General features: G+C 44.1%; 1 protein-coding gene across 2 annotated transcripts in view; it reads left to right on the top strand.

Annotated features, from left to right (window-relative positions):
• The window catches only part of SLC30A10 (solute carrier family 30 member 10), a 48,402-nt gene that overhangs the window by 7,572 nt on the left and 13,674 nt on the right, over positions 1–27,156 (top strand). The window contains exons 1-2 of one of the 2 annotated variants that reach the window (XM_004480230.3): positions 24,161–24,926; positions 25,564–25,641. In XM_004480230.3, the coding sequence (XP_004480287.1) occupies positions 24,296–24,926; positions 25,564–25,641 (709 nt within the window). In that variant the 5' untranslated portion in view covers positions 24,161–24,295. Of the gene's footprint in view, positions 1–24,160; positions 24,927–25,563; positions 25,642–27,156 lie in introns of those variants that run through there. The other variant, XM_058275229.1, reaches the window with a different exon arrangement.

The following is a 27,156-nucleotide window of genomic DNA, read 5'->3' as shown; positions in this document are numbered from 1 at the left end:
CCAAAACATTTCCATCATCCCCAAAGAGCAACTCTGTACATTTAAAAACTTAATTCCCTATTTCTTACCCCCTGCTTGTCTCCTGGTAACCTATATTCTAGATTGTGACCCTATGAATTTGTTTATTCTAATTATTTCGTATCTGATATCATATATATTTGTCCTTCTGTGTCTGGCTTATTTCACTCAACCTGGTGTCCTCAAGGTTTAACCATGTTGTCACATGTATTAGGACATTATTCCTTTTTTATGCTGAGTAATATTCCATTTGTGTGTCTATACCACATTTTGGTTATCCATTCATCACTTGATGGACACTTGGGCTGCATACATCTTTTAGCAACTATGAATAAGGCTGCTATGAACATCAGTGTGCAAATATCTGTTTGAGCCCTTTCAGTTCTTTTGGGTATGTACATAGAAGTGGGATTGCTAGATCATATGGTAATTCTATGCGTAACATTCTTAGGAAATGCCAAACTGTCTTCCATAGCAGCTGCACCATTTTACATTGCCACCAGCTATGAATGGGTGTTCCTATTTACCTGTATCCTCTCCAACACATATGATTTTCCATTTTTTAATAGTAGCCATTCTAGTGGGTGTGAAATTGTTTCTCACTGTGGTTTTGATTTGTATTTCCCTGATGCTAATAAAGATGAGCATCTTTTCATGGGCTTTTTGGTCATTTGTGTATCTTCTTTGGAGAAATGTCTACTCAAATCTTTCGACCATTTTTAAGTTGGGTTGTTTGCCTTTTTTACTGTTGAGTTGTAGGATTTCTTTATGTATTCTAGATATTAAACCATTGTTGGATATGTTATTTCCAGATATTTCCTCCCATTCTTTAGGTGGTTGTTTTACTTTTATGAGAAAGTCCTTTGATGCTCAAAAGTTTTTAAATTTAATGAGGCTCCTTTTATCTGTTTTTTCTTTTATTGCTTGTGCTTTGGTGTAAAAGCTAAGAAACCATTGCCTAACAAAAAGTCCTGAAGATGCTTCCCTGTGTTTTCTTCTAGGGGTTTTTTAGTTCTGCCTCATATATTTAGGTCTTTAATCAATTTGAATTGATTTTTGTATATGGCATGAGATAAGATTCCACCTTCATTCTTTTGCGTATGGACATCTGGTTTTTCCCAGCCCCATTTGTTGAAGAGATTACTCTTTCTCAATTGCGTAGCCTTTGCCCCCTTGACAAAATCAGTTGACTGTAAGTGTGAGGCTTGATGACTGTACTCTCAATTTGATTGCCTTGGTCCATATGTCTGTCCTTGTGGCAGTACCATGTTGTGTTTTTTTTGTTGTTGTTTTTTAAAGATTTATTCTATTTATTTCTCTCCCCTTCCCCCCATTGTCTGTTCTATGTGACCATTCACTATATGTTCTTCTGTGTTGGCTTGCATTCTTGTCTTGCAGCACCAGGAAACGGTGTCGCTTTTTTATTGCGTTATCTTGCTGCACAGCTCTCCGTGTGTGTGGTGCCAGTCCTGGGCGGGCCGCACTTCTTTTGCGTGGGGCGGCTTACCTTGCAGGGCACACTCCTTGTGTGTGGGGCACCCCTATGTGGGAGACACCCCTGTGTGGCACAGCACTTCTTGCATGCGGCAGCACTGCACGTGGGCCAACTCACCACATGGGTCAGGAGGTCCTGAGTATCGAACCTTGGACCCTCCATGCGGTAGGCGGACATGCTATCAGTTGAGCCGCAACCTTACTGTGGCTTTGTAATAAGTATTAAGATCAGGACATGTGAGTCCTCTAACTTTGTTCTTCTTTAAGATGATGTTGGCTATTCAGGACCCCTTCCCTTTCCATATAAATTTAATGATTGTTTTTTCTATTTCTGCAAAGAAGGTTTTTGGAATTTTGATAGGGATTATGTTGAATCTGTAAATTGTTTTGAGTTGAATTGACATCTTAACAATATTTAGTCTTCCACTCCATAAACAGGAAATGTCATACATTTATTTAGATCTTTTAAAAATTTCTTTAAGGAACGTTTTGTAGATTTCTGTGTACAAGTCCTTCACGCCCTTGGTTAGATTTATTCCTAGATATTTGATTCTTTTCCTTGCTATTGTAAAATGATTTTTTTCTTGATTTCGTTTTCCAATTGATCTGTTACTAGTGTATAGAAAGGCTATTTGTGTGTGTGTGTGTGTGTTGATCCTGTACCCCATCACTTTGCTGAATGTATTTGTTAGCTTTGGAAGCTTTGGATTTTTAAAAGGATTTTCTGTGTATAGGATCTTGTCATCTACAAATGAAGAAAGCTTTACTTCTTCCTTTCTAATTTGGATGCTTTTTCTTGCCTAATTGCTCTGGCAACAATTTCCAGCACAATGTTGAATAACAGTGGTGGCAGTGGGAATCCTTGTTTTGTTCCTGAAGTCAGGAAGTGAGAGTCCTCCATCTTTGTTCTTCTTTTTAAATATATTTTTGGCTATTTGGGGCCCCTTACCTTTTCCAAATAAATTTGATTACTGGCTTTTCCATTTCTTAAAAAAAAAGGCTGTTGAGATTTTTGTTAAACCTGTAAATCAGTTTGGGTAGAATTGACATCTTAACAATATTTAGTCTTCCAGTTATGAACATGGAATATCCTTTCATTTAAGTTTTCTTTGGTTTCTATTAGCTATGTTTTGTAGTCTTCTGATACAGGGCATAAAAGTTTATTTCTAATTATTTGATTCTTTAAGTCTCTATTATAAATGGAATTTTTTTTTTCTGATTTCCTTCTCAGATTGCTAGTCAGTAGTATATAGAAATGCTATTGATTTTTGTGAATTAATCTTGTATCCTGCCACTTTGCTGAACTTGTCTATTAGTCCTAGTAGCTTTGTTGTAGATTTTTCAGGATTTTCTAGATATAGGATCGTATCATCAATGAATAGTGAAAGTTTTACTTCTTTTTTTCCTATTTGGTTGCCTTTTATTTCTTTATCTAGCCTAATTGCTCTAGCTAGAACTCCCAGCATAATATTGAATAACAATGGAAATAGTGGGCATCCTTGTCTTTTCCTGATCTCAGTGGGGAAGCTTTCAGTCTTTCATGTATGAGTACAATGCCAGCTGTAGGTTTTTCATATACAAATTTTATCATATTGAGAAAGCTACCTCCTATTCCTATCTTCTGGAGTGTTTTTATCAAGAAAGGATGCTGGAGTTTGTCAAATACCTTTTCTGTGTCAACTGAGATGATCATGTGATTTTTTCCCCCTTGTATTAATGTGATATATTAATTGATTTTCTTTTGTTGAACTACCCTTGTTCATCTGGTATAAATCCCACTTGATCATGGTGTGTAATTCTTTAAATATGCCATTGGATTCAGTTTGTCATTATTTTGTTGAGGAATTTTGCATCTATATTCATAAAAGATATTGGTCTGTAATTTTCTTTTCTTTTTTTGTAATTAAAAAAAGATTTATTTATTTATTTACTCATTTGTTTACGTCTCCTCACTCCATTGTTGTTTTTCACTTGCTGTGTCTATTTGTCTTCTTTTTTCTTTAGAGGGCACTGGGAGCCGAACCCAGGACCTCTGATGTGGGAGGGAGGTGCCTATTTGTTTGAGCCACCTTTGCTCCCTGCGTTGTTGTGTCTCTCATTATGTTCCTTCCCCTGTCTCTTGTTGCGTCAGCTTGCTGTGCCTGCCTATCTTGCCAGCTCACTGTCTTCTTTAGGAGGCACTGGGATCTGAACCAGCGACCCCCCATATGGTAGGCAGGAGCCCAGTTGCCTGAGCCACACCTGCTTCCCTGTAATTTTCTTTTGTTGTAGTATTTTTATCTGGCTTTCATATGAGGGTGATGCTGGCCTGGTAGGATGAATTAGGGAGTGTCCCCTCATCTTCAATTTTTTTGAAAGAGTTTGAGCAGAGTTGGTATTAATTCCTCTTGGAACGTTTGATAAAATTCCCTTGTGAAGCCATCTGACCCTGGTCTTTTATTTGTTGGGAGTCACTGTAGTGTTTTTTTTTAAAACAGGTGTACAATTGTTTCCTGATAATTATGTAATGATAACATATAACAGTTCTGCCATCATTTTCATGAGGCAATGATATCTAGAAACTTCTTTTCCTTAGCGTGTCTTTCCAAAGTCCATATCTTGTTATTTATTGTTTCTGTTTGAGAAGATATGTTCATTGAGTTTTTAAGGAAGTAATTTTTGATGAATTGCATCTGTGTTCTTATTCTGTCTGCTGTGACATATCTACAAATGTATCAGATAGCCCACTAGGAAATGGAGTAAAGATGTGATCACTTTGCTCCCTGAAACCCACTGAATTAAACATGTGAGGGGGCATTCCATGTACAGCGAAACGAGAAAGTTATTCAAATCTCAAACCACAGATTATGAAAAATATCTGCCAAGAAATTCAGACCACATTGTAGAGGAATGCTGAAAGCTAGTACATCTCTCTCCAGATCTTCGGAAAGGCACGTATTTCTCTAAAAGTGAGGTGGTTCTGAGGGGCACACTAATGCTTTTCTCAGGTGAATGAGGACTGGGTGTTAGTTCCCTATGGCAGAGTAACAGAGAAGTCCAGTTGAAGGAGGAGCTGTCTGGATGGCCCATCTCTGTTTTCTGTAGAATTCTTTACCTGAACAGACTGCCTGGACAGAATGTAGGAAGAGAAAAGAGGGAACTTACCACTAGCTCTTCAGGGGCTGGCCGGAGTTCAGAGTCAACATTGTTGGGATTTTAGGGGACCAATAAGTAACTTCCACTCGTGGGTCTGACACTAATTGACAAGTAAGAGAGAGTCTGATGGTGATAAAAATAGTAACTGAGGGAAGTGGACTTGGCCCAGTGGTTAGGGCGTCCACCTACCACACGGGAGGTCCATGGTTCAAACCCCGGGCCTCCTTGACCCATGTGGAGCCGGCCCATGCGCAGTGCTGATGCGCACAAGGAGTGCCGTGCCACGTAGGAGTAGGAGTGTCCCCCGCATAGGGGAGCCCCATGCACAGGGAGTGTGCCCTGTAAGGAGAGCCGCCCAGCGTGAAAGAAAGTGCAGCCTGCCCAGGAATGGTGCCACACACATGGAGAGCTGACACAGCAAGATGACACAACAAAAAGAAACACAGATTCCCCTGCCACTGATGAGGATAGAAGCGGTTACAGAAGAACACTCAGCAAATGGACACAGAGACCAGACAACTGGGGGAGGGGGGGAAGGGGAGAGAAAGAAATGAAAAATAAATCTTAAAAAAAAAAAAGTAACTTTTGATGAAAGCCGGTTTGGAGAATGTAGCTTGGATGTGCTGAAACAATAGGTTTCCTCATACTTACCTTAGCAGAATCTTTTTTTTTCTTTTTACCACCCTGCCCCCATGGCTCCCTCATCTGTTTTACTTGTTGTCTTTTTTTTTTTTTTTTTTAAATCTAATTGTTTCTTTGTCTTTTTTAGGAGGCACTGGGAACTGAACCTGGTACCTTACATGTGGGAGGTGGGTACTCAACTGCTTGAGCCACATCTGCTCCCAGGAATCTTTTTCAAAAAATATTTTATTTATTTATTTATTTCTCCCCACCTCCTTGTTTGCACTTCCTGTGTTTCTTCATCTTCCATGTTTCTTTAGGAGGCACCAGGAACCGAACCAGGGACCTCTGATTTGGGAGGAAAACACCTAATTACTTGGGCCACCTCCATTTCCTGCTTTGTTACATCTCTCGTTATGTTTTTCTTCATGTCTCTTGTTGCCTCATCTTGTGTCAGCTTGTTGCATTGTCTTGTTGCGTCAGCGTGTTGCACCTGCCCATTGTGTCAGCTCGCTGTCTTCTTCAGAAGAAGCATCAGGAACCAAACCAGGGACCTCCCATGTGGTAGGCAGGCACTCAGCTGTTTTAGCCATATCCACTTTCCCACTCCCAAGAATCGTAATCCTCTTCTTACAGGAAGACCAGAACTGGAGAAGTAGAGCTGGGCGCAGGAATGGACAGAATGCACAGGCTCTGAGGCCCAGAGAGGTTGAACTGGGCTTATTCCATTCCTTCCACCCCTCGTGGAAACAGGAGACAAGGGGAGTGAAGGTCTTCCCTCAAACACTCTCTGGCGTTTTGTTCTCTTCATTTGTGGTTACCTTGAAGGACTAGATGAGCAGTTTATCAGAACAGTATTGCTGCATTTTCATAAGGCTTGTGTCGCCAGTGCCAACCACTGTCCTTTTGGGTATCTCCCCTGAGGCCAGTTGTTGATAATTTAGACACCCCCCTCTCACAATGACTGATATGGTTTAGAACAGTTAATATATGAGATATATTAACTATGAGGTTCACTGAGATTACATAGTAACATGAAATTATAGTGTGAGGAAATTCTAATGATTCCATGTCAGTATTATAAAAATGTCCTAAATTTAACCAAGAATCCCCTTCTAATATCAAATTATGAGAAATTAAAATTCAAAATTAAATAATTTTGTCCTTATGATAGCCAAAGAAATTAAAGACCCCGATCATTCGTCTAAAGGCCATCCCAAAGCCTAATCGAAACAAAACAATGAAACCTCAAATCTTCCTCTTCTGTTTCTTTTTTAAAAAGATTTATTTTTTATTTATTTAACCCCCCCACCCCCCCATAGTTGTTTACACTTGCTGTGTCTGTTAGTTGTGTGATCGTCTTCCTTTTAGGGGCACCAGGAACTGAACCTGGGACCTCCCATGTGGAAGGGAGGCGCTTAATTGCCTGAGCCACCTCCTCTCCCTGCTTTGTCGTGCCTCTCATTATGATTTCCTCCTTGTGTCTCTTGTTGCGTCATCTTGTTATGTCAGATTGCTGCACCAGCCCATGGTGTAAGCTCACTCTCTTGCTCATCTTTAGGAGGCACTGGGAACTGAACCCAGGACCTCCCATGTAGTAGGTGGGAGCTCAATCACTCCCCTCAGTCTCTTTCCCCTCTCCTATTTCTTATTCTACTCAGTCTTACTTTGAGCACAATCTTAGTTTAAGCAGTCTCATGCCTGCTAGAGTCATGGTTCTTTCAGTCGTTTGAGCCTGGGTTGTTTTCTTCAGGACATCCAGGTTGGATAAATTCGGCACTAAGTCTTTATCATGCACTCTACTTTCTTTTTCTTTGGTGTTCTGAGGTTTTGCTACAATCCATCTATCTGTGAATTTCTTTTTATTAACCCTGCCAGAGATTCACTGTGCTTCCCAAATCTAAAAGACTTAACCTCTTTTAAATTCCAGAAGATTTTCAAGTACTGTCTCTTTTAATGTTGTCTTCTCTCACTCCTTCTGCAGCTCCACTTACAAAAGATTAGAACTTTTCATTTTGTCCTCTAAGATTTGTAATCTCTTTCCTATTCTGTATCTTTGTATTGCTCTGTCCTGCATTCTTGATAGTTTTTCAGATTTATACCTCCTACTTAACATGTCTTTTTTTTAGCTGTGTCTGCTCATTAACCTGCCCACTAAGATTTTTAAAAACTTTATTTGAAAATTTTAGATCCACTGTAAGTTGCAAAGACAGTACAAAGAGGTCAGGTGTATCCTTCATCAAGTTTCCCCAAATAGTTACATCTTAAATTACTGTAATGCACTCTCAAAACCAAGAAATTGACATTGGTACAGTGCATGTTTAGTTCTGTGCCATTTTATCACATTTGTAGATTCCCATAACCACCACCAAATTCAAAATACAAAACTATTCCATCACCACAAAGCTCTCCTTTGTGCTACCCCTTTATAGTCACGCCCCATATACCTACCTCCTCCAACACACGTGCACATTCTTAATTCCTGGTAAACAGCGATCTGTTTTCCATATTTATAATTTTGTCATTTCAAGAATATATAAAATGAAAAGATGAAAGAATATTATATAAACGGAACCCCACAGTACGTGGCCTTTGAGGTTGGCTTTTCTCAGTCAGCATAGTACCCTTGAGAGCTGTCCAATATGCTGAGTGTATCAGTAGTTTGTTCCTCTTTGTTGCTGCATAGTTGTCCATGGTATGGATATAGTTGGGTCACATATTTTAATTCATTCTGATTTTACTGTTTATTATTTTCGCTGCTTCTCTCTATGGTGGCTTGCTTCCTTGTGCTTTTTATGTTCTATGATTTTTGACTGTGCACTCACACAGACTCAGCGTTTCCTGAGGGAATCTGAGGATTTGGTTGAAGGAACGTTCTTTCAGAGAAGACTGCATCTGCTTCTGCTAGGTATCGGAGTGCATTACCAAAATGGGACCACTTATTAAAAATTCTTAGCTTGAAGGCTTTTGTTTATTTGTTTGGGTTTTGTTTTCCTTTCTTTCTTTTATAAAAAATTCTGTTACGTTTGGAAGTGAGCCCAGGCGGCAGTCTCTCTTGAGGGCCACACTATACTTCCAATGTCCCATGGGAGATGCTATTCTTTCCACCCACAGCCAAGGCTGAAACATGTAAAAGTTCTTGCTGTTTCCTGTGGGGCTGTGAGTTTTGTTTGTTTATTTGATTATGTGTTTTGTTTGGTTCAACCTTCCACCAAGGGGTAAGGAGATCAGCTTGCATGGATTCTAAGTTTTGTTTTCTATGCCATCCATGGTCATGTGGCTGTTAAAATCCAGGGCTAGAGCATTTGTCTTTATTGGGCAGATATCCTTAATTTAGATTCTGGCTTTGACTCACCTTTTTAGATTTTGGCTTTCACTTCATTTTGAGTATTTCCTCAACTTCATGCACCTCTTTTTAAAGAGTGCTAGCCCAGAGCTAGAGCATTTGTTATAGGTAAATTTAGGTTCTCCAAACTCAGCACTTAGCATAAACTACTTACAAGGCCCGTAGCAGAGACTCAGTGACGTCAGAGGAAAGGAGAACAGCTTGGGAGTCTTCCTGGCCTTCTGCCTCTCTAGGACGCTGGTCAGTATGTGCCAGGACTGGCCAGGGACGAGACCTGCGTTCTTAAGCTCCCCTGGCAGAGATCTCACGACAGGAGTCAGTTTTGGTCCTGAGTTTTCCATATCTAGTAAAAAACATTGCATCCTTTTTCAGGGAGTGACATTTAAGACATTCCTGTCTACTTGCAGAATTTAAAAATTTGCAGCAGTGATACTCTGGGCTCCAAAATTTATTTGTGGTATTTTTCCTTTCTAAACAACATGAGAAGTGAGGGAAGGAAGGAAGGGAGGGAGGGAGGAAGGGAGGGAGGAATCTCCTCCACTCCCTTTCCCCCATGAGTCCCCGTTTCTTGCATCACAGTGTCACATGGGCAGGCTCTGTCTACACTCTCTTGCCAATGGGGATTTTCAATCCTGCACCTCATGGACTGCTAACACTGCCTTTAGCTCCAGACCTTTTTTTTTTTTTTTAATTTATTTATTACCCCAGCCCTGTTTTCTGCTCTTTGTCCATTCGCTGTGCGTTCCTCTGTGTCTGCTTGTCTTCTCATTACCTGGCCTGGCAACCAATCCTGGGACCTTTCAGAATGGGAGAGAGGCTTGCGCTACCTCAGCTCCCTGGTCTGCTGTGTCTCTTATTGTCTCTTCTCTGTGTCTCTTTTTGTTGTGTTATCTTGCTGCACCACCTCTCCGTGCAGGCCAGCTCTCCGCATGGGCCAGCTCTCCGCGTGGGGCAGCTTGTCGTGCAAACCAGCTCGCCTTCACCAGGAGGCCTCAGGAATCGAACCCTGGACCTCCTGTATGGCAGATGGGAGCTCAATCGCTGGAGCCATATTCCTTTTCCCAAGCTCCTGAACATTTTAGGCCTGTAAATCATTTCCTAAGGAAGCTACTCCCTCATTCCCTTATTTATTTTAGCTTGAGGGTCACCCCTAGCAGATTCCTGAATTGAAGCTTTGGCCATCTGAGGCTTGTCCTGTTTGGTCCAATAAAATCAAATGATCCCTGCACATACTTCCCTAGATACTGCCTTTCCATAGTTTGTGAATGTTGCAGGCCTTGAATAGCATAACTTTCTGTTAAACCTTAATTTTTTTTCCCCTGATGTTTGGGATGTGCTTTTAGTGTTTTCCTTCTGTATTCTTCTATGCCTCTCAGGAAAGCTCAGCTGAGGTTTTAATGGTTTAATCGGCTCCTTAAATTGGTCCATTTCCTTCTCTACTGCATGTAGGTATTTTTTTGGACTTTTCCCCTTCTCCTTGGTCATTGTTTTCTGGGTCAGACATTTGTTTTTCAAACAGATTTTTTTGTTATCACAGTGAGAGACGTGTAGTCAGTGTTTTCTGGCCTGCCAAAAGCAACTGTTGTTCAAACAAATATTGTCAACTCTCCCAGCTCTGAGTTGGATAATCTCACTCAGAAGATATTTTCCAGTTAACTCAAAAATCCCATTCTGACCTGGACTCAAACTGTCATTTTCCTGCCTGGATCCCATTCAGCAGGTCTCACCCTCGCTGTGCTTTTCTCTAGAGTCCTAACTCTGTCCGTTTCTCGACCTCTATCCACAATAACTCTTTGGCTTTGAAGCTCATCTAACAACACTTTGAATATTCTAGGCTAATCTAAGTTTCTCTTCCTAAATAATTCCAAATTTTGTGGCCATTTTGTGTCGCTGTCCCAATTTTCATGGGGTGGTTTGCTGTTCCAGTTACTGGGTAAAGACCCGTCCACATCTAGCGGTGTAAGACAACAAGCATTTTATCACGGTCAGTGAGTCTGAGGGCTGGGGTTTGGGAAGGGCACAGTGGGGACAGCTCGTCTGCTCCTCGATGGCCGGGGCCTTCGCTGCAAAGACGCCAAGGCAGGGGACACTTGATGGCTGGCCAGCACAGCTGAAGGCTCCATCTCGTGTGCCAGGCGTCTGGACTGGAATGCCTCCACGTCCAGGACTGCTGACTGGGGAGCCGACCCAGGGTCTCTCCCCGTGGCCTGGCTTCCTCACACTGTAGTGGCCTCAGGACATCTTACAGGTGCCTCAGGTTGTCAGGCAGGAGTGTTCCAGCCCACAAAGGGGACGCTCCACGTCCCTTTCAGATTCTACTGATTGCAAGCAAGGGGTAGGTGGAAAGAGTGTCAAGCCCATATCCCACCTTTTGATGGAAGCAGTGTCAAGGTCACATTCTAGAAGAACATGTGGAAAAGAGATTGTTGTGACCATCTTTGGAAAAACAATCTGCACATGCTTCCTTCCACCACAGTTCAAATCACTTCCACTTACAAAATATGCTCCTGTCTCCCCAAGACTCCTAAAGTCTCATCCCATATGGCATTAGCTCCAAGTCTGCTGCAGTCAGCTCACAATAGGTTGGCTTGAAGGGAAGGCAACGCAGAATTTTACGAAATAAAGGACAGAGAGAAAGACACAAGATAAAGATGGGACCAGGGAACTCAGCTTCTGGAACTGAAAGCGCCGACCCTAGTTTCCACCTTTTATTTATTGGAAACTACCAAGCAGCTGTTTGCTATTAGAACGGCAACATCATCTACAATAATAGGGAACAGCTGCAACATCTAACAGCTGCAATATCTGCACTAGAACAGGTTAAACATTTATAATAGGGAACAGGTAAGTCAGTTTCGCACAACACAAGTCCAGGATCTTGCTGTCTTAATCAGGTCCAGGGTGCCTGAGGCTTCTCAGGTGCAGAACCTCAGGCACAGCTCCTTGAGTATCTTTGCTCTGGCTCTGAAGACCTGTGAACTAAAGAAACAAGTCACTGACTCCCATACCCCCATCGTACAGCAGTGGGACATGCTTGCATTACTGTTGTATTTCCCGGTTGCTTTTATTTTGGACAATATTCACAGCTTTAAGAGCTTAACCTTTTTTTTAAAATTAAATTTATTTATTTCTCCCAACTCCCTCATTGTTTTGAACTTGCCGTGTCTGTTCTTCCTTGGAGCATGATCTTTAATAGCTAACTGGATGTTGTTTCCTCTGTGGTAGTGAGGTGCTTGCTGGATCCCAGTCTGCTCGCTGAAATCTTGCCTTCTGAAGATTTCTTTGGTCCACAGTCACCAGTCTGATCTCATCTAATTCTTGATATAGGAGTATTTAGATATTTGTGCATTTCCTGTTCTTTCTTGCATCTGTCTAATATCAGGGAAGCTTGCTCTTCCTCTTGCTCAATCAGCCTGCTGTTTTGGGGAGCAAACTACTCTCCCTTTCATTTTTCTCATGTAGGAAGGCTGAAGCACATAATGAAAATCAGTCTTAAAAACTCAGACTTACTAATGCCTGTGTCTTGGTTTGCTAGGCTGCTATGACAAATACCACACAATGGGGTTTTGTCATAAACAAAATGAAGGACTTGCGGTTTCAGAGGCTAGAAGGCTTGCTTCCTCCCTGGGTTGTTAGAGTTCTGTGCCTTCTTGCTGGCAAAGGTTGGGGCACTGTGGCTTTATCTGTTTCCCATCACATGGCAATGTCATCTTTCTCTTCAGAGTTCCGGCTGATTTCCTCCTTCTCCCTTTGGTACTGACTGTGAATTCTAGCTTCTCTTTATAAGGTCTCCAGGAACGTGGATTAATGTTTAGTTGGTCACACCCTAACTAAAAATAACATCTTCAAGAGGCCTTTCTACAGTGGATTCATACCCACAAAGATATGGATTAAGAGTAAGAACATGTGTAAATTGGGGTATATAATTTAGCTTACCACAGCCCACCATCTGAAACCTAAAAAGGCATGTCCTTCCTACATGCAAAATACATTCATCTCATCACAACATTCCAACAGCCTAAGTCATTTCAGTAATAACTCTAAATACAAGGTCTTATAACAAAGTCTTATCAAAATTGGCTATGGGCCAATTGGTTCATCCTGGGGCAAAATTCATCTCCATCTGTGGACCTGTGAAACCTAGAAAAACAAGTAATTGGCTTCCTACGTACAATTATGAAACAGGTATAGTATATACATTCCCATTTTAGAAGGCAGAAATCAGAAGGAAAACAAGGGTCACAGGTCCCAAACCAGTCCAAAACCCACGTGAGCAAACTCCATTAGATCTCAAGATTTGAACACCTGTGGATTGATGCTTTGCCCTCTGCACCTCCTGGAGTAGCAGCCCCATCCTTTCAACTGCTTGCACAGTGGCCATACTCTCCCCAAATTCTGGGGCCTAAGCCCCACCATCTCCAAGCACTGGAATGGTGGCTTCGCTCTGTCCAAAAACCTGGGGTGAAGGTCCCACCCTAAGTGTTAGTTAGGGTGGCAGCTGACCTCTCCCTGAACATTGGGAAGGCACTTCCCTGTCCAAGTGCAGGGCCAGGCCTGCCTTCCCACATGTGAGGGCTGGTCCTCTCTCTTGGCTCGAGGAGATCACTCTGGTCTAGACTTCTGCTTCCATGGTTCTGCTCCTGAAGTCACTCCCCCTTCAATGTATCCTTTCGCTGTCCCCTGCTGTCCAGGTTGGCAGTGCTTCTTTTCAGAAAGAACTAAAAAAACCTTGTCAGTTTTCCAGGCAGTTCAAGAAGGTCCAAGCTGCTGACAAATGTATTTTCCACAGATCTTTTCTAGGCCAATGTTTGTCCACTCCTGACATCTTCTGAGAGGGGTGACTGGATCCATGTATAGCCACACTCTTTAGCATCGGATTGTTTAGCCCATCCAATGCTAAATTTACCTCAGGGAGCGAGCGCCCTGACAGAGCTGCTTCTGGCCCTAATCTCGGGTGCACTGGCTAGCCAAATCACCAGCTGCTGGTTCCTGTGTGCTTAACAGCTCAGTTCTCAGTTTATCCCTTCCCTCTCTCATTTTGCTATAAGCTGCAAGCAAGGAGAAACCAGGCCATACCCCCCACTCTTAGCTCAGAAATCTCCTCAGCTAAATATCCAAGTTCACTCACTTACAAGTTCTGCTTTCCAACCAACAGTAGAACATCATTTGCCAAGTTCTCTGTCACTTTATAACAAGGATCACCTTTCTTCCAGTTGCCAACAACACATTCATCATTTCCATCTAAGGACTCATCAGAAGTACCTTTAATGTCTGTATTTCTACCAACAGTTTCTTCAGAGCATCTAAGACTTTTCTATCACATGCCTGAAAATTCTTCCAGTCTCTCCCTTTTACCAAATTCCAAGGCAAGTCCATATTTTTTTGGTATTTGCAATAGCAGTATTCCACTTTCTGGTACCAAAAATTGTCTTGGTTTGCCAAACTTCTTTGAAAAATACCATACAATGGTATGATAGTTTGAAGCTGTATCTTCCCCAGAAAATGATGTTCTTTTTTTTTTTTTTTTTTTTTTTTTTTTTAACGATTTATTTTATTTTATTTAATTTCCCCCCCTCCCCTGGTTGTCTGTTCTTGGTGTCTATTTGCTGCGTCTTGTTTCTTTGTCCGCTTCTGTTGTCGTCAGCGGCACGGGAAGTGTGGGCGGCGCCATTCCTGGGCAGGCTGCTCTTTCTTTTCACGCTGGGCGGCTTTCCTCACGGGCGCACTCCTTGCGCGTGGGGCTCTCACGCGGGGGACACCCTTGCGTGGCACGGCACTCCTTGCGCGCATCAGCACTGCGCATGGCCAGCTCCACACGGGTCAAGGAGGCCCGGGGTTTGAACCGCGGACCTCCCATGTGGTAGACGGACGCCCTAACCACTGGGCCAAAGTCCGTTTCCAGAAAATGATGTTCTTAATCTGTTCCTCTGGGTGTGGGCCTATTGTAAGCAGGATCTTTTGGTGAGTAGGATCTTAAGATGTGACCCACCTCCTTAAGGGTAGGTCTTAATTCTCTTACTGGAGTCCTTGATAAGAATGAAATTCAGGCAGAGAAAGCCATGCAAGCAAGAAACTGGAAGCAACAAAACCCAGAAAGAAGGGAGAGACCAGCAGATGCCTCCGTGTACCTTGCCCTGTGCCAGAAGAGCACAGGATCGCAGTCTTCAGCAAGAAGGTATCATCCTGATGATGACTTGATTTGGACGTTTTCACAGCCTCAGAACTAGAAGCTTGTAAGCTAATAAATTCCCATTGTAAAAGCCCACCCATTTCTGGTATATTGCTTTCAGCAGCTTGGTAGACTAGACTCAACGGGTCGACTTAAACAAGGGGAATTTCCTGCCTCTTGGTTTCAGAGGCTGGAAGGCTGGCATCCTCTGTGGGTCACTGGTGATCTGGGGCTGGCTTGCCGGCAGTCCTTGGAGTTCCCTGGCTTTTTCTGTTTCCGTCACATGGCGAGGCCCTCTTCTTTCTCTTCTGGATCCCTGGTTCTCTCCGTAGCATTCTCTGACCCTGACTTCCATTTTCTTTACTTTATAAGGCCTCCCGTTATCTGGATTAAGCACCCCCCTGCTTCAGTGGGCCACATAATCACCAGAAATAACATCTTCTGGAGGCCCTGTCTACAATGGATTCACACTCACAGGGGCATGGATTAAGAGCATGTATAAACTGGGTTACATAACCTACCATAGCTTTTAAAACAGCTCCGTATCGATAACAATAGCCACTCTTTTGTAGGCAGTAAACTGCTGTGACCTATCGAGGTCAGAATACCACCTGGCTCAATTTACAGAAGGATTGCCCTTATGCACAACTGAGCAGAGTCAGAGAGACAGATAAAGCAGATACAACCCCCAGATATTGGTTCCTTTGAGGGCTAAAGAGACCCATGGGAGTTATGGTCATGGCCGATGGGGTTAACTACCAGGTCAGATGGCCCCTCTTTGGAAATGGTGTTTATGTGTGATGAATCTGGACTCAGATGGGATCTCCCTTCATAAGACTTTCATGCTAATGTGCTGAAGGTGCAGTTAATGTTGGGGTTTAAGATATATTTAGGGGATTTGAATCTCTGGACTGACAATGTGATAGCCAGGTCCTGAGCCTCAACAGACTCCAGCACCTACAATCTGATTTATTGGACTTACCACACTCAGCTAAGATGGAGTTGAAGAAGGACAACCACCACACCATGGAGCCTAGAGTGATTACAGCTGAAAGTGGGAGGATTGCATCCAGCATCCATGTGGAATCTGAGCCTCCTCTTGACATAGAGGTGCAATGGACACAACCAATCCAATGTCCACATAGAAGAGGTGGCATTGGATTGGGAAAAGTGGACATGGTGGCTGATGGGTATGGGGAAAGGCAGGAAGAGATGAGAGGTGGAGGTGTCTTTGGGACATGGAGCTGCCCTGGATGGTGCTTCAGAGGCAATCACCAGACATTGTAAATCCTCACAGGGCCCACTGGATGGAATGGGGGAGAGTATGGGCCATGATGTGGACCATTGACTATGAGGTGCAGAGGTGCCCAAAGATGTACTTACCAAATCCAATGGATGTGTCATGATGATGGGAATGAGTGTTGCTGGTGGGGGGAGAGGTGGGTGGGGGGGTGGGGTTGAATGGGACCTCACATATATATTTTTAATGTAATATTATTACAAAGTCAATAAAAAAAAAGGAAAAAAAAAATTTACTAGAGCGTTAACACCTAAGAGTTCCTGCCCTGCCCTCACCAGAAGCCTCAATCTCATGTGTTACTTTGGCTCCCAGATACTCATCTTTTTCTTTCTCAAGGTTCCTGCCAACTCCCCAAAACCCTAGAGATTTAAGAACTAATAAATAATGTCCCTTTCTTACTTCAATTGATAGATATTATATAAGTGCCAGTTGAACATAGTTACAGATATTGAAGGATATGGCTTAGATGTGTTATAGCAAAGAGTTTCCTAAAGTTCACCGCAGAATTAAACTAGCTCACCCAATCCCAGACATCCCTCCACAGGGCAGAGCCTTCCAGGTAAGCTTTCCTTGTGCTCACACAGACCAGAATTACAGGTCTCTGTGGGAAGGCAAATTCGAAAAAGAAAGCCCAGAAGAGGTTAGCTTTCTTATTCTACCAGACAAAGAAGTTACCCTGCCTCGGGAGAAGTGAGAGGGGGAGGAGTAGAGATGGTGGGCGTTGTTATTCCTGTGGAGCTTCCATCCTGGAAATAGAGGCTTGGGGAATGAAGGGCCACCCTCACACAAGCAAACAGCTTTAATCCTTTCTCCCCCAGCCATTGCCCACCTCAGAGTCTCATCATCCCACAAACAGTAGTAGTTCAAAAGTTTACTCTTGCATTTTACTGCTTCCAGGAGAGAGACCCTCTAGGGTCCATTCTGTTAACAGCTGTCAGAATAATCTTTCTCGAATAGAACCTTGGCTATAGTACTAGCCCGTTAAAAAGTCCCTAGCTGCTCCCCAGTTGCCATGGAATAAAGTTGAAACACGATCACTTAGACTTTAAGGCCTTTCGCAAGCAGACAGCTCTCCAGTTTTATCTCAGTTGTGCCATTCCTTGAATATCTTTACCAGGCAAATATTCTGCCCATGTCTTCCTTAATTTCCTAGCTCAAGTCTAGCCTTCTCCATGGATAAGAGATGGAGTGTCTGTCTCTCCAATTCATTTTGAAAATTCCAAGAGAACTCTGGCCCACCTTGGAACGAGTGCCCATGCCTTGAGCAAGCCTAGCAGTGTGGACAGGGGTGCAGAAACCCGCTGGTGTAACCTTGATTCCATTCCTGTCTCTGTGCCCAGGGGCACAGGGTGTCTTACCAGAAGGAAGCGTGGAGGAGACCCTGGCAGTCTAGAACCTTAGCTGACCCACTTAAGTCACTGGTGGCTACAAATAGAGTGTGCTTTCCAGAGCTCGGGTGGGATATGGATATGTGACTTCATTAATGATAAGAAGAGCAATGCCTTTTCTTTTCCTATGTATTTGTACCTTTAGAATTATACTCAATAGTCAAAACAATCACACGTGGGCAAGTATTATGATGTTATTTACATTTTACAGATGGTGAAACTGAGGCTCAGAAATTTAGTGAGTGGTCCAGATTGTACAAAAGTGTAATGTTAGAAGCCAAGACTCCTAGTTCTCCTCCATTCCTCCTTTCAATATTCAGCCCAGCCTCTCATTTTGTAATGGTAATGATTTTGTCTCTAAATCCAGATACCCTGATCTTTCTACTCTTCTGCCATAGGAATAGCAGAGGGTAAGGGCAGAATGGACACCTTTTAAAGATGTAGCAATGATAGCTGGTAGTTTTAGAGTTTAGATATGTAAAATATTTTATTAATCAATAGCCAATCATTTCTTGATTACTTGATTCAAGGGGAAATCGGTGATTTTTAAAAATAGGGTAATCTAAATAACTGTGTAGGAGATTCCACGGTGTTGATTGCTAGCGATCAGCAATAATTCTGGGAATGAAGGTAGCCAAAAGTTAAGGGAAGAAGCCAACATTTGTGTATTATCTACCAAAGGCGTGATGCCAAGCCCTTTACGTGTGGTGCTTCTCATTTGAATCTTACAACCATTTTAAGAGAGAGCGACACCACTCTCTCAATTATAGATGAGACCACAGAGGCTCAGAGGTTAGGTGACTTGCCTATTTGTTGATAACTGATGAGGTCAGACTGGATCCTTCATCTGTGTGGCTCCAAAACCTATGTCTCTCCACCTCCTATCTCTGAATATTTAGCCAGGGCATTTGGCAGATAAAGGCAGAGAGGCATTTAACAGCCTTTATTTTAACCTCTTCCTTGTAATTGTACCCACAATTTGTTGGGCAAATGATCTTTCTCATTTCCATGTAGGTAAAATTTAAGGTGAATCTGGCAGTATAGAAAGTTGCTATTTGTGTGGGTTTCTTTTTGATGGAATCAAATAGCACGTGAAAGTTTTTTGTAAATTCTTTAACATAGGACTTATCACTTGAACGGTTATTAGATTTTGAATCAACATCAAGGGGGAGTTTCCCTCCGTTTCTTACAATTTTTAGTACTTTTTGCTTTCCTTTGGATTGGAAATAGTCCCAAAACAGATTCCTCCCCACCATTCCTCTATCAGGGCTCAAAACCTCGATAAGTGAGTATGGACTTTGGATAAGTGATTTGTAAACTCCCAGCTCTACCTTTCACACTCTGCCAGCTTTCTTCTAACAGCTATATCCATTTTCATTTGCTTGTTCTCTCTCACTTTCTCTCCTCTCCCTCTCCCAAGCCTGACACACAGGGTTCTCCAATAAGTGAGTGTGTGGTGTCCTTGTTACCTGAGATGGTGGAAAGCAGCAGCAGAGGCTTTAGCTACGGTGTTCAAATGGCAAGCTGGCCCTGAATGGTGTAACTTCTTTACTCCCATACATCACGCTGCCCAAACCCACCATCCCTGGTGGTAATAAGCGCAATGCCATTCTTATACAGCCAGGCATGCAACAGTCTGTAACTTGGGTTCCTATACTTTGCATATATTCAAGTATCGTAATTCACACTGTAATTTCCTTCCAGTTGCATCGTTTACAAATGTTTTATCTTATGTCTGCCTAAGTTTCACTGCTCCTTAAATCCTTAAATATATGTTTTCTCTAAAAAAAAGTAACCCTTATGTGAATGCTTTGGTTAAGGGAATTATTTTCCCCTCCCTAAACTCAGATTTAAAAATCGAGATGGTGGGTATTTTTTTGTTGTTGTTAATATGTATTGAGCACTTCTTATGAACTTGAACTATGCTAAGCAATTTTTTTTTTCATTTAAGGCCTTTGACAACTGCCTGAGGTAAACAGCATTATTATCCTTATTTCACAGATGAGGAAAGCGAAGGTGTCAGTAAATTGTCCTAGGTCACTCAGCTGAGTGGCTCCAAACCTCCAGTTAATAACTGTTTCCTCTCTCTTGCCTTTTAAGGGTTTCTTAAAGTCAGTGTATTAATTGCCCAGAGCCTGGCATTTTCTCAGTAAGTAGGTTGTGTTCTTTAGCTTACTTTGAGGCTTATGTTCTTACCAATTCTTTAGGCTATTGCTACGAGCAGAATTACAGCTTGGTTGCCAGAAAAGGGGCATTTTACAGACACCAGGAAGGCACCTTTAGGTACGGCTGATGGGCAAAACAGTACATTCTTATTAGAGCTACTTCCATCTAGATGTGCTCCAACTCACAATGCTGCTGAGACTTATCAATACCCAATTCAGAGTGGTGTGGACTACTCCCCAGCTTTTATCTTGTCATTAAAAAAATATTGTCATCTCAAATCAAGAAACTCTTTAATTTGATGTATTCTGAAGTACTTTGAGGAAAAATGCGTGTATTTTGCATTTATATAGCCTGTGTTGCAAATACACCTAATATATAAATTTCCTGATGAGGCACTGCCTTTGTACACAGATTCCTCAGCTACCTAGAGAAGTGATTTCCTTTTGGAAGGCCATCATGCTGTATCCTGCTCTTTGTGTTTGGAACTGGGCTAATGGTGAGACACCTCAATATTTTGGTAGTGTGTTTAATATTTGGAGTCTGTTGCTATGGGGGAAAATGCTACCTCTTTTTTAAAAAGGGATTTATTGTGTATACACAGAGTAAAATTTCCCATTGAAACCCACTTTCAAGTACTTTTCCAACACCCTAGACAGAAAGTCTGCACCCATTCATGTTAACTCCCCATTCCAACGCCCTAGTCTTAGTAACCTGTGACCTACTCGCTGTTTCTATGCATTTGCATATTCTATCTACTTCATATAATTGAAAACATACAATATCTGTCATTTTGCATCTGGCTTATTTTGCTCACCACGATGCTACTTCTTCTTTATATTTAATTAGAATTTTGTGCCTTAGACAAGATGTCCATTCTCTTCCCTGAATTGTCTCTCGTCAAGTAAAAATTTAAAGAAGAAAACAAAAACAATTGTTTTCAATTTCTAAAAAAATGTAATTATTTGTTAATTATTGGATCAAATACCAAAGTAGAAATAATTTTTAGTTCCATAATCTCTGAATTTATGAATAGTGGCACATCAAGTGTTATATCAGTAAAGGGTAAACTTTAAAAAATTCCTTTCATTTGTTTAGAACAAAGAAGTATTAAAAATGACTAAATTGGGAAACGGACTTGGCTCAATGGATAGGGGGTCCGCCTACCACATGGGAGGTCAGCAGTTCAAACCCCAGTCCTCCTTGACCCGTGTGGAGCTGGCCCATGCGCAGTGCTGATGCGCGCAAGGAATGCCCTGCCATGCAGGGGTGTCCCCCATGCAGGGGAGCCCCACGTGCAAGGAGTGCACCCGGTAAGGAGAGCCACCTAGTGCGAAAGAAAGTGCAGCCTGCCCAGGAATGGCATCACACACACGGAGAGCTGACACAACAAGATGACGCAACAAAAAGAAACACAGATTCCTGGTGCCGCTGATAAGGATAGAAGTAGTCACAGAAGAACACACAGTGAATGGACACAGAGAGAAGACAACTGTGGGGGGTGGGGGAAGGGGAGAGAAATAAAAAAATATAATAAAATCTTTAAAAAAAAAAGACCAAATTAATATGATGTGAGGGCAAAAAGCATAAGTTCTGGAATTGGGTGGCTAGATTAGATTTTTTTTTAAGACTTACTTATTTCTCTCCCCTTCCCCTGCATTGTCTGCTGTTTATGTCCATTCGCTGTGTTCTACATCTGCTTGCATCATCCAGCAGCACTGGGAAACGCTCTTTTTTCTTGTATCATCTTGCTGCGTCAGCTCTCCATGTGTGTGTGGTGCCACTTGTGGGTGGGCTGCGCTTTTTTTGGGTGCTCCTTGCAGGGAGCACTCCTTGAGCATGGGGCACCCCTGCGTGCGGGCTCCCTTGTGTGGCACGGCACTCCTTGTGCATGGCAGCACTGCCTGTGGGCCAGCTCCACCACACGGGTCAGGAGGCCCTGGGGATCAAACCCTGAACCCTCCATATGGTAGGTGGATGCTCTATCAGTTGAGCCACGTCCACTTCCCTAGAGTAAATCTTGCTTTCGTCATTTGCAGACTGTGTAACCTTGAGCAAGTTTTTAAAAAATCTCTGAACTTCAGGTTCTTCACCTATAAAACTGAACTTATTTCAGGGGGTTGTTGTGTGATGAAATGAGATAATGCCTATGAAGTGCTCAGCACAGGACTGGGCAGAGAGTAAGAGCTCAACAAACAAAAAGCTATCAGAATCTTATAATTTACTGGAAGGCTTAAGATGCAGTCTAAATTTTTGTCAATTGACTTAGATTATATACATATAAATATACACATACACATATACATATACACATATACATATACACATATACACAGCTTTAGTCACAACATTTTTCTTGATGACACCATCTGGCAACACTAATCCTTTCTCAAATTCAGGAACTGGGCTTTTCAGACACATACAGCTTCCCTCCAGATTTCATCAGCCACGGGCTTTCTAGTTCCATTATCTGCACCAGGGGTGGTGACATGATTTTTTGGTTAGGAGAATGACTGAGCACTAAGCACAAGTGATATATTTCTGGTGATTTGAAGTTTTTCTTTCAATTGTGAATGAAAAGAAATAATATTAGCAGGGAATGTTTTAGCCCTGTCAGGTAAGTTACGAACAGGCCTCTCTCTTATTTTGACTACTTTGCTTGCTGTCATACATTAACTGTTTCAGATGATTCATAGTTTGAAGACAGTATAAGCCAGAAACTCGGAAAGATATAGTACTCTGATATATCTCTTCTGTGTAGAGAGTTTTGTGTCTATTGTTCAATAGTAATTCTGTTAAACATATGCTATATAATAATAACAACAATAGCTAACATTTACCGAGTACTTACTATATACCAGGTACTGTTATAAGCACTTGACACGTATTACTCATTTAATCCTCACAGTGATTTGAGGAGGTACTATTATGATTTGTAAAGTAGTAAAAAAAGCCCCAAATGATTAAGGAACTTGACCAAGTTCACACTGCTTCAAACCTTTCATCAGTTGGTAGCTTAGTTCTTTTTAAATTATTGATCACTTTGATACTGAATTTTAGAGAATAATTTATCCATTTTCTCAGGTTTTCAGTGCAGGACTTTTCCCTGGAGCTGTGGTCAGCTGCTTGGGTTTGGAGGCCTACCTGGTATAACTTGGAGCCCTCAGATCAGGATGTTAGGGGCCCTCCTATGCCATTAGAAGAGCTTGTTGTGTTTTTTAAGGCTAAGGCAACAGGGCTTGAGTTAGAATGTTATGCTAAAGGATTCTGTGGCTTTTTATTCATTTCTGAGCCAGAAATGGATGTGTTTTTTCAGGAAAGATTAAAGTTCAGGGGTTGGGGATGGGAGAGGGAAAATAGAGATGACCAGACTTCAGCTTCAGATCCTTTGCAGAATGAGGGATGACATAAAGCATAAACGAACCAATAAAGAAATCTGCAAGGGTCCCCTTCCACGTAACTTGTACTGACCAGCAGCCACACAGCTCCTTGAGGGTCATACCCCTCAGCTTCTCCCAGAGCCCTGGCGACAGTCCCCTCTGGGTAACTGTTACTGGGAGCAATGCCTGTTGCCAACAGGAGAGCCTTTATTTGGAATACACCTCTATGTAGGTCAGTCGATTGACCTGTGGGTGTCAGGTCATGCTATCAGGGGCATGTGGGGGCCGGTAAAACAGTCTCTCCCGTGGAGAGCGAGGCAAGGATGCAGGAGGAGAGCTGCCTTGGCGACTTTGGCGGACTGGTGTCTGTTATAAAGTGCTTTCCTGAGAGCTGGATGGCCCGCGATGGTTAGGACAGTGTGACCCGAGCACTCGGAGGTCAGCCTGTGCTTCACTCCTGGAAGGAGGGCTTGAGGATGAGGAATCGAAGGGAGAAACAGGGGGCGATGCCGTGCCAGTGAGGGGCTAACCGAAATGATACCGTGGTCATCCCAAAGGCTGTGCGCAAACGGAGTGGATACAGTAACCTACAGCAAGGGGCCGTGGAGTGGGGGCGAGGAAGGACTGAGACGCAGGCGGCACCCTCAGGGCAGCGTTGGCCGGGTTAGTGCCTACGGGGCCAGCTCACACGGGCGGACCCTTTACCCTGCAGGCGGTAAAGCAGGGAGTGCGTACGCCAAGGTGGCCACGCTCACCGGGAACGCGCCCCACGGCAGCCAAAGTCCTTCTCCCCAGGGTTCCACGTTCAGGGCGCTGGTGGTCGGGAGGGCGGGGAGCGGCGGGGTGGTCTGTGAAACCCCCCTGCGCGCGGGGGCTGCCTGGAGGCTGGGAAGGCAGGCACGCCCCTCTTCTTCGAAACTCCCCTGTCTGCCCAGGCCCGTCCTAGAAGGAAGAGACCTTGGCCCGTGGCCGCCTGCCAAGCTCAGTCTCGCACGGAAGGGCGGGGGAAGAGGCCACCGGCGGCCACGTAAGGGCTCTTCAGATACCGCGGCCGCCGCGGCCACTCCTTTCGACTCTGGCCGCGCAGGGGCTGGGGGCGCTCTGCTCGGCCTTATAAAAGGCCCCGGGCAGCCGGCAGCCGAGCCCTGCAGGCGGGTACGGGCCTCGGCCGAGGCAGGGGCGCCGGCGCCGCCACCCCACTTGTTGCGCCCTTGGCCCCGGTGCCCGGGACGCGCGGGGCTCCGCGGGGGCGCGGCGGGCGGCGCGGCGGGCGGCGCGGCGATGGGACGCTATTCGGGCAAGACGTGCCGCCTGCTCTTCATGCTGGTGCTCACCGCCGCCTTCTTCGTGGCCGAGCTGGTGTCGGGCTACCTGGGCAATTCCATCGCGCTGCTCTCCGACTCCTTCAACATGCTCTCGGACCTCATCTCGCTGTGCGTGGGGCTGAGCGCGGGCTCCCTGGCGCGGCGCCGGCGCCGGGGCTTGCGGGCCACCTACGGCTACGCGCGCGCCGAGGTGGTGGGCGCGCTCAGCAACGCCGTCTTCCTCGCCGCGCTCTGCTTCACCATCTTCGTGGAGGCCGTGCTGCGCCTGGCCCGGCCCGAGCGCATCGACGACCCCGAGCTCGTGCTCATCGTGGGCGCCCTGGGCCTGGCGGTCAACGTGCTGGGGCTGCTCATCTTCCAGGACTGCGCCGCTTGGGTCGCGAGCTGCTGCCGCCGCCGCCCGCGCCATCCCCAGCGGCTGCCCGTGGGCGGCGTGCGGGGCCCTTGCGCTGGGCCCCTGGGGGCCGAGGGCCCGCAGCAAACCGCAAGCCCGCCGGTGCCCGGCTCGCATTCGGCCGCCACGCTCCAGGGGGCTGCCGCCGACAGGAAGGAGGAGAAGGGGGCTGCGGTGTTCGCCAACGTAGCAGGTGCCTTTCGGCGGCATCCTCTGGACGCCGCGCCCTTGCCTCCTCCCACCCTGTCCCCTCCTCTCCGTCCCACGCCCTTTTCCCCCTCCTTTTTTTTTTTTTTTTTTTTTTTTTAATACTTGCAATCTCCCTTGATTTCTCTTATGCTATCTTAACCTATTCCCCCACAGTATCTTTTTTCCCTCCTGGATGCTGAGGTCCCCTTTGCCTCCCCCCCCCATCTCTCTGTATAGGAGTATTGTCTTTCTTGGAAATCAGTCATTATTATTGGGTAACAGATAGCACTCCCCTCCCCCCCTTCCCCTGCATTAGCCACGCTAGCTAAGCTGTTCTCCCTCCCCTTTTGCCCATCCCTCTACCCTTTGGGAGTTAATGGTTTGGGGTGACAGCTCCTACTTGCCCTCTTTTTTTTTTTTTTTAATCTTGAAGGAAATTGTGAATGAAGTCCAAAGGTGGATCATATGATCTATTTCAAATCCAAAATGTAAAAATGTACACCGTTCCCGGCTCTGTGAAGGGGTTGGGTCTCTGATAAGCTAGTAGGAATTTAAAAATAACAAAACTGTCTTTTTGAGTCCATTGGTTTTTTTTGTTTGTAGAACTTATACACAACACAAGGTTTCTTCTTTGAATGCAGGTGATTCCCTGAACACCCAGAGTGAGCCTGAAGAGACTATGAAAAAGGAGAAAAAGTCCGAAGCCCTGAATATCAGAGGTAGGATGATTTGGGGTCAATTTGAAATCCTTTTTCAGTGGTACGTGCAGGATTCTCTTCATTTCTGTTTGGCTTTTGATAAGGAAGACTGTGCTTGAAAGGAGGCAAATTACACGCTTAGACTATGACCCTAATCTCTTGCCTAATCACTGTATCAGTTCCGAGGGAGGAACTAGTTGCTAATGATTTATTGTCCCTCCACTGAGTCCTGTGGAATGCTGCCTGCACCAGAGCTTTCTGTATCAAAGTTGTGTTACTATACTTACTTTTGCCCACCTATGATATCACTGACATAAATACAGCCAATGTTAGTTGAATGTGATTTGGGTGGGCTCCTAGCCAAGGTTATATCCTAAATGACGTTGATGAAGGACCTTCCTTCCTCAGTTATTTGTGCCAGAAATCTGCCTCTCTGAAACATCTGTTGACTTACTTGATCCTTCACATCCAGGCCCAAAGTGAGGATTCTGGTGAGGCACCTGGAAGGCAGGCACATCACTTGTATCCCCTTACTGCATGTTCAAGGTCCCAAGTGCCGGACAAAGGGCGGCCCAGGGCGTTCGGGGGTGCATTTCCTACTAGACTCCTCTGTATCCAACACCTCTGCTTTCCAACTTCTTGGGCACAGACTATGTATGCTTCAAAGTGATTCCAGAAAGGAATCAAACCCCAACCCTGACTTTTGGAATTTCAACAAAGTTTAAGCAACTGGTTTGGAGAAATTTGTAATGAAGCTTAATTGGAAATTTTATATATATATATATATACACACATATTTATATATATTATGTATATATATATATAGTGAATAATAGATGCGATGCCTTCACTTTTGAGTTTTACATCTCTTCTACAAAGCAATTCCCAGAACGCATCTATAAAGCAGTTGGAAGACAACACGTGAACTACTAAAAAGTATTGTGGCCTGGATTGGAAACATTATATAAGGGAAACTTGTGTGATATTGTTAAATTTTAGTCCAAACTCATCGTAGCTCCCAGGAATAAAAAGCGTGGTAAAGTGCCTTGCCTGTACCTGGCTGAGCCCTGCCATCCCCAGGAATTGACAAGGGCACCCCTAGCTTCTGATAAAGGCAAATAGAATTAAAGGCTGAAAGACTGGAATTGGCCTCAAGCTGCCTGGGTTTGGCTCCTGGTTTTTCCATTTAAAAGCTCTATGACTTTGGGCAAGTAACTAAACCTTGCCCAAAGGTTCCCTCAAATCAAATCTGATTCCCTCAGCTTTCAGGTGAGGATATTAACAGCCCCCACCTCTTGGGGCTTGTGAAGGGCTGAGGCAGGACTGGGAGGAGGACTAGCTATCATTTTATTGCATGTGAACTTTGTGCCCGCTGCTCTTTGTGAATGAGTCACGTAATAGTCCATAAGAGTCACGAGAACCTTACGAGCTGGGTGCTCTCGTCATTCAGGCAGAGTGTGGTCGCCCTGGGCTCAAAGCCCCGCTGCTGCATAAGGGGTCCCTGCTGCAGTAAGGGGTCGCGCGTCTCATCCTGGG

This window comes from Dasypus novemcinctus, chromosome 13 (assembly GCF_030445035.2).
Source record: "Dasypus novemcinctus isolate mDasNov1 chromosome 13, mDasNov1.1.hap2, whole genome shotgun sequence".
NCBI lineage: Eukaryota > Metazoa > Chordata > Mammalia > Cingulata > Dasypodidae > Dasypus > Dasypus novemcinctus.
The sequence above is the reverse complement of the archived record's forward strand: the minus strand, read 5'-3'. Positions and strand labels throughout refer to the sequence as shown.